The sequence below is a fragment of the Agrilus planipennis genome, unplaced genomic scaffold (genome assembly GCF_000699045.2).
Source record: "Agrilus planipennis isolate EAB-ADULT unplaced genomic scaffold, Apla_2.0 scaffold20, whole genome shotgun sequence".
NCBI classification, from domain to species: domain Eukaryota; kingdom Metazoa; phylum Arthropoda; class Insecta; order Coleoptera; family Buprestidae; genus Agrilus; species Agrilus planipennis.
This window is the reverse complement of record NW_020439516.1, coordinates 1,890,948-1,903,347: the sequence shown is the minus strand read 5'-3', so window position 1 is coordinate 1,903,347 and position 12,400 is coordinate 1,890,948. Positions and strand designations below refer to the sequence as shown.

General features: G+C 32.2%; 3 protein-coding genes across 3 annotated transcripts; 2 read left to right on the top strand and 1 right to left on the bottom strand.

Moving 5' to 3' along the window:
• The first annotated feature begins 74 nt into the window (after nt 1-74).
• On the top strand, nt 75-4,837 carry LOC112905905 (C2 domain-containing protein 3-like). Its single transcript, XM_025979256.1, has 9 exons — nt 75-91; nt 452-750; nt 811-1,095; nt 1,155-1,510; nt 1,567-1,725; nt 1,956-2,135; nt 2,199-3,305; nt 3,368-3,556; nt 3,619-4,837. Exons 1-9 carry the CDS (start codon nt 75-77, stop codon nt 4,633-4,635), a joined length of 3,609 nt encoding a protein of 1,202 aa, XP_025835041.1. The 3' UTR covers nt 4,636-4,837.
• On the bottom strand, nt 4,830-6,739 carry LOC108735050. Its single transcript, XM_025979320.1, has 6 exons — nt 6,586-6,739; nt 6,281-6,521; nt 6,010-6,215; nt 5,779-5,960; nt 5,070-5,325; nt 4,830-5,015 (listed from the first exon to the last, which is right to left on the bottom strand). Exons 2-6 carry the CDS (start codon nt 6,303-6,305, stop codon nt 4,890-4,892), a joined length of 795 nt encoding a protein of 264 aa, XP_025835105.1. The 5' UTR covers nt 6,306-6,521; nt 6,586-6,739; the 3' UTR covers nt 4,830-4,889.
• A 585-nt stretch (nt 6,740-7,324) lies between these two features.
• LOC112905918 (C2 domain-containing protein 3-like) lies at nt 7,325-12,275 on the top strand. Its single transcript, XM_025979313.1, has 8 exons — nt 7,325-8,188; nt 8,249-8,533; nt 8,593-8,948; nt 9,005-9,163; nt 9,394-9,573; nt 9,637-10,743; nt 10,806-10,994; nt 11,057-12,275. The coding sequence occupies exons 1-8, from the start codon at nt 7,450-7,452 to the stop codon at nt 12,071-12,073; spliced, it is 4,032 nt and encodes a 1,343-aa protein (XP_025835098.1). The 5' UTR covers nt 7,325-7,449; the 3' UTR covers nt 12,074-12,275.
• Nucleotides 12,276-12,400: the final 125 nt, after the last annotated feature.

The window sequence follows — 12,400 nt, the reverse complement described above, 5'->3', positions numbered from 1 at the left end:
AAGAGAGGGGATAGTTAAAAAACCAAGTCAACGCTCTCTCCAAAGCGTTTTCATGGCTATAAAAAAGGACAACGATGAGTAACGAAGAATGGTCTATTTACAGATTTGAACCTACTGGTGCAGTTTAAATAATTATGAGCGACAATTATGAGACATTTTAGCTTCTTTGTTTAATTCCTATTTTTATTTCACTTATTATTCAAAAAATAATTAAAAAGCCAAATATATGAATAAAACATTTTTTGTGAAGTTGTTCCACCTTTCTTATTCCAAATATGCATTAAGTTATTAAAAATTACAATAAAAAATTAAAAATAATAATCACCTCATAATTAGTTTAATGCAAGTAGAGTAACTTTTTCACAAGTATGTGAATGTTTTAACACCCACCACATTTTTAATTTTGAAACTCTTTGAACATTTTTAGAGTGCTTCAAAAATAATATACAAGCATTTATTTATATANAATTCAAGATAGTTATCGCAATAACGTTTCAAAATATTTAAAGTATATTGATTGTGTAAAAGTTACGGTTCATAGTTTGGTGTTAAATCAAGATGGTATTCGAAAACTAACAAATAGTCAAGTGAATTTGAAAAACCGTGTTACAGCTGGTATTTCAACTACATATTTTGTTGAATATAATATTCCTAATGCTCTAAAATCTTCTACTCATATAAAATCAAGAACTGGTTCTAGAATTGACCCGTCTGTTGTTAGAATTTGTGCCAAAAAATTAAATGAAGATGGTATGTAGATATATTGCTCATTTGTTTAATTTCTTATTTTATTTTTTACATTATTTATAGGAATTAATTTTAAACAATCCCATGTTCATGATGTGATAAATCTTAACGAAGTAAATTTAAAAGCAATTGATTTAAAATTTAAAGTAAGTAGTAGATCACCTAACCAAAAACTTTCCTGCATTTTGGGGACTGCAGTTTTCAATTTGGGTTTGTTAGAGATTTCTAAAAATTTATCATGTACCCAAGATTTGCCTATTAACGGCGAAATTCCTATTAATGTGGGCTATTTGAATGTATCTATTCAATTTGGTTGTGGTCGACTCTATTTTGGTAAAGAATTTATAGGTAATTTATTTGTTTTGTTATTTTATTCGAGTAAATTAAAAAAAAAAAATATTCTACAGATGCTGTCACCATTAATAGCGCAAAAGAAACTCACGTTGTTTATGCCAGTGAAGATGACGAATCACTTAAAGAAAATAAATCAGTGTCTAATATTATAAGTGAAGAAGTTACCAACAAATTTACTAATAAGACTAGTAACAGAGTAGCAAGTAAAGGAAACACAGAAAGGGAACCTGAGCAATATTCTCTTAAAGAAAATAAAAAAAAAGTAAAATCATTACAAGAGTCACAAAAAAATATTAAAAAAAGTCAAGAAGATGAAAAGAAGGAGTCTAATAGATCCAGTACAAATAGAAGTGTAATAGGACAACAGCAAAAAACAAATTCTGCAAGAGGTTTTATTTCTAAGGGACAGGTAAAAAATACTTTTGAGTTTTATTTAATTAGATTATGTTTTGTTGCTTTTTATAGGGTCTTCTTTTACATGGTTTTATTTACATATCTGAGGTTCAATATTTGCTTAATGATCCCATAAATTCTTATATTGCTTGTTATCCTTTTGCCCAAGAAGATCGAATTATTAGTAGAACTGTCTACAGAAGTTTAAATCCTGTTTTTAATTTTTACCAGGTATCTGTAAAATACACTACATACAGAGGTGCAACTTGTCTCCATTTTTTAGCTGAACTTCTCTTTAATCTCTTTTTCCAAAAGTGTTCCTCTATTTTGGTTTTCCCAGCCTTTTTTTACACCTTTTCTCATTTTTATCCATTTTTTTAATGTCTACAAAAAATGGGGGTTGCATCTCTGTAATGACATTTAATTTGTGAAAAAGTTAATTTTAGTTAAAAAATTTTTAGAAGCTTCCTTTTTTGCTGGAAGACGATTTTTTATTATCACTCAGGAATAATTTTATGTTGGTAGAATTTTGGCAAAGAAATGGTGAAGACAGTTTGATAGGAACTGCAAAACTTCCTCTTCATCAGCTTTTCATTTGCTATAGACATGCCGATATTATTAAACAACTTTCTAACAATCAGGTATATTATTTTATTTAATTTTCAAAGATCTATCACCAAATTATGTTTAATTTAACCATTTAGTATCCTGTTGTAACGTCTGATTGGTGGGAGCCAATACACTCACACCCGGATAATATTGTTAGGGGTCACGTGAAAGCTTTAGTGGCTTTAGGAACCGAGAAACAAATTTCTAATCTAGAAATCGAAAGAGGACTTAAAGAGTGTTCCTTACCCCCTAATTTTACATATAATCTTCCAAGTCAGCAGCGTACCAAGCAAAAAGAGTCTAGCCCCCTAATACATTCAGAACCTTATGAAGAAAAGTGTACTCAAACTTCTCATAGGAGTAAATTAAACGAAACTTATGAAATAATAGCAGACAGCACACCAAAAAAGTATATCACAGTGAACAAAGAAATTGAAAAAGACCCTCATCATTGTGAATGTTGTACAAAAACAAAAAAGACTGTAAAAGAAGTCCAACAAATCCAACAGGATCATTCCACAATAGGTATTAATACTGATCCTCAAAAGTTTGACGCTGGAATACAAGTTGACCCTGCACCTTCAAAAATGGAATCGAATAGTAAGGGTGATCCTGTGAATAAGACGCATGAGATGCTAGGAGAATTCCTTAGTCAACTGATGGAACAAAGGAATAAAGTATCTAAAGATACAGCTACAAATACCGATAATATTCCCAGAGAGAGTGTTCGTGATAACAGTCAAAGACTACCATTATTAAACAATATAAGTCCAACAGTCCCAATATCTAATACATCGGCTTATTTTGACCAAATCGAAAATAATATTTATAAAAATACAACAAATTTACACTTGAGAAGTACATCTGATTTGCTTGATTCTCTACATGAAGCATTAAAAGTTGAAGTAGAAGAAACCCCATTAAATAATGAGATTCCTGTGAGAGATGTACAAGATAAACTTTATTTTAAAACTCGCATATTGGTAGAAGAAGCCCTTCACTTGCCCATGAGAAAGAAATGCAGATCAAGGAAGAATAAAAAGAAGCATGCTAATAACGAAATTGCTCTTCCGAGTCATTATGTGACTTTTGAAGTCGAACCTAATGCACAATTAAAAATTACACCTGTGGAATTCAAAACTACCAATCCACGATGGGATTTCAAATGCGAGGTCTTTTTACCATCAGAACTACTCACAAACGTAAATTATATTAATAAATTGTTTAGTGCAATTTTTTTATTCAAAAAATTAATTTCTTTTAGAGCCAGAAAAGATTGATTTTTAAAGTATGGCGTCAAAATGGCGCTCCCACAGCTCAACAAAACTTACATACCGATGGAGTTGTTGGTTTTGCGGCGGTAGATTTGACAGTACTTTTGGCTGGTCTTCCTTTTGTTCAAGGGTGGTTCAATATTATCGACTTTTCAGGAAAATGCAATGGACAAATTAAGGTAAGATCCTTCATTTAATATTTTTTTTTTTAGTAAACAGCTGTACTTTTCTCACAACTTAGATATGCGTTACGCCATTGGAATCGATTACGCGATTTACAAGAACTCAGATTTCCAATTCTTCGAAACCTACAGTTCCCAAATCAATTACTCTTCCAAAACCTGCCCCACCCCCTCCCCAAGAACCCAGTGAGTTGTTAAATAACGCACTTAAAAGAAAGTTTCAAGAACTGGAAGAAATCAATCAACGTTTGCGATCGCGACTTGCAAACGTTATTCAAGAAGATTCAGATTCAAATGACGACTTCTCTGAAGCATTTGAGTCTGATATTAATATGCTTTGCGTAGAAGATGACTTTGACACTATCGACTTCGATAAATTGGAAAAACAGAAGAAACATAAAAATAGCAATCTTTTGCTTCAACTTGAAGACAATCCAGAAGGAGCAAAACACCTCACGCCCTTCAAATTGGGCACAGATCCAAACAAAAGTGATGCAGATTTTAGATCTGCTTCCAAGAAAATGAAACAGAAAGTTTTTGCCCCACTGCTTGTTGATGTTGCAGCAGGTGGAGATGGCGTTGATACAAAAGGCGAGGCAATCAACGAAAACGATGCTACCAAGGGTTCCATACCGCTTTCAGAGAGTTTAGCATCGTTGGACCAACAACTTCAACAAGGAAAAGAACGAGTTGATAATCTCCTACATAAAATCTCCTTGATTGCTGGAAACAATGTTTTCGCTGCGTCGAAAAGTTTTGAAACAAATTCCGACTTCCCCTTTAGCAGTCGTTATGTTTCTGGTTGTTCTGTTAGCCAAACTAGTGATCATCAGACAGATCCTACCATAGAAAATAGAGGACCCAATTTCGTCGATGCTTCGTTTGATACTGTTATGTTTGAAAAGCTCTGCAGTGTATCTGCAAACTCCAGCTCTGCTTCTTTGAATGAGGAAAGTGCTCAGTCTTGCGCAACTACAGGAACCAGTGTAAGTGATTCTTCCTTGAATAGACCTGCACCAGACGGAGCTGGTAGCAGCATTGCTCCTAAAAGTTTCACTGCAAATACTACTAAATAATTAGCATCGATATCTTTAGATATAGACTTTAAAGGGCACATGGGTACCTGTTTGTCTCATAAAACGTAATAAGGCCGTTTTTTTCCTTTTTTCTATTTAGAAATCCTCTATGTACTAATTTATACGCTTAAAAAGTTTTTTAACGTTATAAACTGTTTTAAACTTATGTAGAGTATGGTAGTAATAAAGAAAAAAATGCATATATTGTTACTTTATTGATATTTGCAATTTTAAACTATAATCTGGCGTGCTGATTAAATCATGTATTTCTTCAAATAGTTTTCAATTCGTAATTTTTCGTTAAGCTTATTTCTCTCCCATTGAAATATTTTTGCTGTCGTTCCCTGGTGATCATGTACAAAGGTACAAGTTCGCATTCTCTGAAAGGTATTAACAGTGTATCGATATTTATTTTATAAATATTGCATTATTACTTTAAATTTCCTAAGTTCACTCGACTTATACATTTCCCTCTCAAGTCTTTCTTCTTCCATACAAAAGTGACAGAGAAATATTGTATAATCTTGATGCCAGTAATCGTAGTTGCAAACTTTACTGCATTTGATACAAACATCACAGGGTTTATTTAAACATTTCACTTCGTATGCTGGTTCAACAGTGGGTCTTCCAAAGTTGTTTTGTAAACCTGTTCTTCTACATTTTTTCGCATCAGGGTCGTAAGTGCCTGGCCTAATGTATGTATGTTATAAGGAGCTGTATACATAAGGAGATAAAGACCAAAGGGTGATGACATACCCTCCCCCCTCCCTAAGAATTACCCAGATATTATAAGAAAATGGGATCATTCAAGACTTAAACACACTAAGAAAAAAATTTTTTTTATTCTATTCATTTTTGCTAACAATGCAGGAACAGGTTGCTGGACATTTATACTATATGAAATAAAAACAAAGTTATCCATTTACCATTATATCTTAATTGACCTAGTATAACGTTTGATAAAATTATATTATGATTATGAATATTATTTACTGAAAGGAAATATAAAAATGTTCATGTCTTATCCTCTGTGAAGGAGGGAGAGGTGGAATTTTCATGTTTGATAATATTTGAATTGATCCCAAATTCGAAGTTGATAAAAAAGAAAGTGTAATTATTAATAAAAAATAAAAAAATACACACCCTGGTGCGTCTGATTCATCTATGGTTTTTCGTAATTTGTTGGAATTAAAAGGTGCCTTGTTCTTCCTAAAAATTCGTTTTTGTAATAGCTCGTATCTTGTGGGTGATGGATTTCTGTTACGTTTATATATCATTCGTGGTCCCCGACTTGCAAGTCCACTAACACCTCTGTTACTTCTAACCTGTGAAAAGCGAAAAATAAATTCTTAATATTATAAAAAATAACGTTACCTTATTCTGGATCAAATACACTCCCGATGTTAAATGTTCCAGGTTGTATGTTTGTGGGGTAAGCTTAGTTAATATTTCAGCATTGCCATAGCGCTTTTGAAAAGAACTAAGGTTTTTTCCAATAGGGTTTGTATCCCGGGGAATTTTAGAACCAAAGCAGATGGGATTTTGGATAACTCGCTGGACCACATATGGAAATTCCCCCTCTATTTTTAAACGTATCTTTTAAATTACAGTCTTAAATATTGTTTTAACACTGTAGTACATTTACCTTCACCACTCTCTACATCGTCCATTTTTCCTAATTATAAAATTAATAAGACAGTTAAGCATCAAATAATTTTTTTAAATAGTAAAAGACATCATTCAGGTTGCTATGAAAGTGAACAAATGGCATAGTTATACACAAGAATTCCTTTTGTTACATAAATCGACTTTCTTGCGTGTTTAAATGAAATACAAGACGGATGTGTTCTACTAAATTTCGTGACTTCGCTTGTCATGAAAAAACACTAAAAATCAGTTTTAGTATTGGCAAATTCAATATCGGAAGTAACTATAAATACATATACGTACCACCCTTTGATAAAAAGCAAGGAAATGTCACATTACTCATAGTACAGTACAGTACAATATTTTTAAAAAGTATCTTAAAATTCTAATTTAAAGTACCTTTTCCTATAATTCAATTACACACTAATGTGCAATTTCATTTCCTATTACTTTTACCTTTCAGCATAAATGATACTAAGAATATTATTGAATTTAAAATTATAATTCTGTCATTACAGCAACATCTTTGTAGTGTTTTTAGTATTTATACATAAAACTTGGTGACATTAATTACCGAGAGTAAAATAACTTGTAATAAGGGTACCTACTGTAGTCGTTCTATGGGTTAATGACATTAATAATTATTACTGATTTATTAATTTATTCAAATTGGGTGAAAAAACATTGGGTGCTGTGTTCAGTGTTTATATTTTTGCGACCAAGTTGATGTTGCGTGTATCCTGTTGGTAAGTTCTTTTATGTACGTATTTTTTCTTTTTGGTAATTTTAATTATCTCATAATGCAGAGAAAGGTATTTAATATACATGATCAAATGTTTGTTTCTGAGAAAAGTTTATTNCTTCAAAAATAATATACAAGCATTTCGTTTATGAAATTAATAAAGAAAAACTTATGATAAACTAAAACAATACAGCACAAAAAAATAATGAGAATGAAGTTTTAATCACCCAGTACATCAAAATATTTCGTTGAAATTTTTTACATGTGGTGGCAGCACCATGCAGGGGCAAATAAAAATAATAAATTTAAATTTTGGAGGTTAGTTTGTTTATGTATGTAAATTTATGTTAAAGAGTTGTAACGTACAAGAAACGATAATATAATGGTCTACAAACTAAAATTTCCAATTTTTGTGCAAAAATATAATGTCCGAGTTTTCCTATGAAAGTAAAGATAGAGAGAGAGTTACGAATGAAGTATTAAAACGGGTACAGAGGTTAAGAAACCAAATTGTCGAATCTATTTTAGACAACAATCCTTTTGATGTTGACTTTATATGTCCAAAATCAAAAAAGGAAAATATTGAGCACAACGCAAACATTGAACACCGCGTAGAGTATTCACATGGTGGAAGTAGTACAATTCCCAGTGGAGTAAATTTTTTTGATTCAACCTCCAGAACAAATACTTCTGAAGGAACTAAAGCATCCAATGTATGTCTCCCCCTCGATTTATTTTGTACTTGTGAAATTTGTGAAACGTATACCAAGGAATGTCTCAAATTAAAACATGATTCTGAATGCGCAAAGGAGCCACCTATCAGAAGACTGAAACATAAAAGTCCTCCAGAAAATCCTTATGCTAAAGAGATTACAAAGAAAATTCAAGATAGTTATCGCAATAACGTTTCAAAATATTTAAAGTATATTGATTGTGTAAAAGTTACGGTTCATAGTTTGGTGTTAAATCAAGATGGTATTCGAAAACTAACAAATAGTCAAGTGAATTTGAAAAACCGTGTTACAGCTGGTATTTCAACTACATATTTTGTTGAATATAATATTCCTAATGCTCTAAAATCTTCTACTCATATAAAATCAAGAACTGGTTCTAGAATTGACCCGTCTGTTGTTAGAATTTGTGCCAAAAAATTAAATGAAGATGGTATGTAGATATATTGCTCATTTGTTTAATTTCTTATTTTATTTTTTACATTATTTATAGGAATTAATTTTAAACAATCCCATGTTCATGATGTGATAAATCTTAACGAAGTAAATTTAAAAGCAATTGATTTAAAATTTAAAGTAAGTAGTAGATCACCTAACCAAAAACTTTCCTGCATTTTGGGGACTGCAGTTTTCAATTTGGGTTTGTTAGAGATTTCTAAAAATTTATCATGTACCCAAGATTTGCCTATTAACGGCGAAATTCCTATTAATGTGGGCTATTTGAATGTATCTATTCAATTTGGTTGTGGTCGACTCTATTTTGGTAAAGAATTTATAGGTAATTTATTTGTTTTGTTATTTTATTCGAGTAAATTAAAAAAAAAAAATATTCTACAGATGCTGTCACCATTAATAGCGCAAAAGAAACTCACGTTGTTTATGCCAGTGAAGATGACGAATCACTTAAAGAAAATAAATCAGTGTCTAATATTATAAGTGAAGAAGTTACCAACAAATTTACTAATAAGACTAGTAACAGAGTAGCAAGTAAAGGAAACACAGAAAGGGAACCTGAGCAATATTCTCTTAAAGAAAATAAAAAAAAAGTAAAATCATTACAAGAGTCACAAAAAAATATTAAAAAAAGTCAAGAAGATGAAAAGAAGGAGTCTAATAGATCCAGTACAAATAGAAGTGTAATAGGACAACAGCAAAAAACAAATTCTGCAAGAGGTTTTATTTCTAAGGGACAGGTAAAAAATACTTTTGAGTTTTATTTAATTAGATTATGTTTTGTTGCTTTTTATAGGGTCTTCTTTTACATGGTTTTATTTACATATCTGAGGTTCAATATTTGCTTAATGATCCCATAAATTCTTATATTGCTTGTTATCCTTTTGCCCAAGAAGATCGAATTATTAGTAGAACTGTCTACAGAAGTTTAAATCCTGTTTTTAATTTTTACCAGGTATCTGTAAAATACACTACATACAGAGGTGCAACTTGTCTCCATTTTTTAGCTGAACTTCTCTTTAATCTCTTTTTCCAAAAGTGTTCCTCTATTTTGGTTTTCCCAGCCTTTTTTTACACCTTTTCTCATTTTTATCCATTTTTTTAATGTCTACAAAAAATGGGGGTTGCATCTCTGTAATGACATTTAATTTGTGAAAAAGTTAATTTTAGTTAAAAAATTTTTAGAAGCTTCCTTTTTTGCTGGAAGACGATTTTTTATTATCACTCAGGAATAATTTTATGTTGGTAGAATTTTGGCAAAGAAATGGTGAAGACAGTTTGATAGGAACTGCAAAACTTCCTCTTCATCAGCTTTTCATTTGCTATAGACATGCCGATATTATTAAACAACTTTCTAACAATCAGGTATATTATTTTATTTAATTTTCAAAGATCTATCACCAAATTATGTTTAATTTAACCATTTAGTATCCTGTTGTAACGTCTGATTGGTGGGAGCCAATACACTCACACCCGGATAATATTGTTAGGGGTCACGTGAAAGCTTTAGTGGCTTTAGGAACCGAGAAACAAATTTCTAATCTAGAAATCGAAAGAGGACTTAAAGAGTGTTCCTTACCCCCTAATTTTACATATAATCTTCCAAGTCAGCAGCGTACCAAGCAAAAAGAGTCTAGCCCCCTAATACATTCAGAACCTTATGAAGAAAAGTGTACTCAAACTTCTCATAGGAGTAAATTAAACGAAACTTATGAAATAATAGCAGACAGCACACCAAAAAAGTATATCACAGTGAACAAAGAAATTGAAAAAGACCCTCATCATTGTGAATGTTGTACAAAAACAAAAAAGACTGTAAAAGAAGTCCAACAAATCCAACAGGATCATTCCACAATAGGTATTAATACTGATCCTCAAAAGTTTGACGCTGGAATACAAGTTGACCCTGCACCTTCAAAAATGGAATCGAATAGTAAGGGTGATCCTGTGAATAAGACGCATGAGATGCTAGGAGAATTCCTTAGTCAACTGATGGAACAAAGGAATAAAGTATCTAAAGATACAGCTACAAATACCGATAATATTCCCAGAGAGAGTGTTCGTGATAACAGTCAAAGACTACCATTATTAAACAATATAAGTCCAACAGTCCCAATATCTAATACATCGGCTTATTTTGACCAAATCGAAAATAATATTTATAAAAATACAACAAATTTACACTTGAGAAGTACATCTGATTTGCTTGATTCTCTACATGAAGCATTAAAAGTTGAAGTAGAAGAAACCCCATTAAATAATGAGATTCCTGTGAGAGATGTACAAGATAAACTTTATTTTAAAACTCGCATATTGGTAGAAGAAGCCCTTCACTTGCCCATGAGAAAGAAATGCAGATCAAGGAAGAATAAAAAGAAGCATGCTAATAACGAAATTGCTCTTCCGCGTCATTATGTGACTTTTGAAGTCGAACCTAATGCACAATTAAAAATTACACCTGTGGAATTCAAAACTACCAATCCACGATGGGATTTCAAATGCGAGGTCTTTTTACCATCAGAACTACTCACAAACGTAAATTATATTAATAAATTGTTTAGTGCAATTTTTTTATTCAAAAAATTAATTTCTTTTAGAGCCAGAAAAGATTGATTTTTAAAGTATGGCGTCAAAATGGCGCTCCCACAGCTCAACAAAACTTACATACCGATGGAGTTGTTGGTTTTGCGGCGGTAGATTTGACAGTACTTTTGGCTGGTCTTCCTTTTGTTCAAGGGTGGTTCAATATTATCGACTTTTCAGGAAAATGCAATGGACAAATTAAGGTAAGATCCTTCATTTAATATTTTTTTTTTTAGTAAACAGCTGTACTTTTCTCACAACTTAGATATGCGTTACGCCATTGGAATCGATTACGCGATTTACAAGAACTCAGATTTCCAATTCTTCGAAACCTACAGTTCCCAAATCAATTACTCTTCCAAAACCTGCCCCACCCCCTCCCCAAGAACCCAGTGAGTTGTTAAATAACGCACTTAAAAGAAAGTTTCAAGAACTGGAAGAAATCAATCAACGTTTGCGATCGCGACTTGCAAACGTTATTCAAGAAGATTCAGATTCAAATGACGACTTCTCTGAAGCATTTGAGTCTGATATTAATATGCTTTGCGTAGAAGATGACTTTGACACTATCGACTTCGATAAATTGGAAAAACAGAAGAAACATAAAAATAGCAATCTTTTGCTTCAACTTGAAGACAATCCAGAAGGAGCAAAACACCTCACGCCCTTCAAATTGGGCACAGATCCAAACAAAAGTGATGCAGATTTTAGATCTGCTTCCAAGAAAATGAAACAGAAAGTTTTTGCCCCACTGCTTGTTGATGTTGCAGCAGGTGGAGATGGCGTTGATACAAAAGGCGAGGCAATCAACGAAAACGATGCTACCAAGGGTTCCATACCGCTTTCAGAGAGTTTAGCATCGTTGGACCAACAACTTCAACAAGGAAAAGAACGAGTTGATAATCTCCTACATAAAATCTCCTTGATTGCTGGAAACAATGTTTTCGCTGCGTCGAAAAGTTTTGAAACAAATTCCGACTTCCCCTTTAGCAGTCGTTATGTTTCTGGTTGTTCTGTTAGCCAAACTAGTGATCATCAGACAGATCCTACCATAGAAAATAGAGGACCCAATTTCGTCGATGCTTCGTTTGATACTGTTATGTTTGAAAAGCTCTGCAGTGTATCTGCAAACTCCAGCTCTGCTTCTTTGAATGAGGAAAGTGCTCAGTCTTGCGCAACTACAGGAACCAGTGTAAGTGATTCTTCCTTGAATAGACCTGCACCAGACGGAGCTGGTAGCAGCATTGCTCCTAAAAGTTTCACTGCAAATACTACTAAATAATTAGCATCGATATCTTTAGATATAGACTTTAAAGGGCACATGGGTACCTGTTTGTCTCATAAAACGTAATAAGGCCGTTTTTTTCCTTTTTTCTATTTAGAAATCCTCTATGTACTAATTTATACGCTTAAAAAGTTTTTTAACGTTATAAACTGTTTTAAACTTATGTAGAGTATGGTAGTAATAAAGAAAAAAATGCATATATTGTTACTTTATTGATATTTGCAATTTTAAACTATAATCTGGCGTGCTGATTAAATCATGTATTTCTTCAAATAGTTTTCAATTCGTAATTTTTCGTTAAGCTTATTTCTCTCCCATTGAAAT

What these genes read in the sequence shown, in the direction of transcription:
- LOC108735050 (XM_025979320.1), bottom strand. Translation starts at nt 6,305, where the DNA reads ATGGACGATGTAGAGAGTGGTGAAG. An exon ending in GATGAATCAGACGCACCAGG is followed by an intron (nt 5,326 to 5,778) that starts GTGTGTATTTTT and finishes TACATACATTAG; the next exon opens with GCCAGGCACTTACGACCCTG. An exon ending in GTGAACTTAGGAAATTTAAA is followed by an intron (nt 5,016 to 5,069) that starts GTAATAATGCAA and finishes AATACCTTTCAG; the next exon opens with AGAATGCGAACTTGTACCTT.
- LOC112905918 (XM_025979313.1), top strand. Translation starts at nt 7,450, where the DNA reads ATGTCCGAGTTTTCCTATGAAAGTAAAGATAGAGAGAGAGTTACGAAT. An exon ending in CTGTTTTTAATTTTTACCAG is followed by an intron (nt 9,164 to 9,393) that starts GTATCTGTAAAA and finishes AAAAATTTTTAG; the next exon opens with AAGCTTCCTTTTTTGCTGGA. An exon ending in CATCAGAACTACTCACAAAC is followed by an intron (nt 10,744 to 10,805) that starts GTAAATTATATT and finishes AATTTCTTTTAG; the next exon opens with AGCCAGAAAAGATTGATTTT.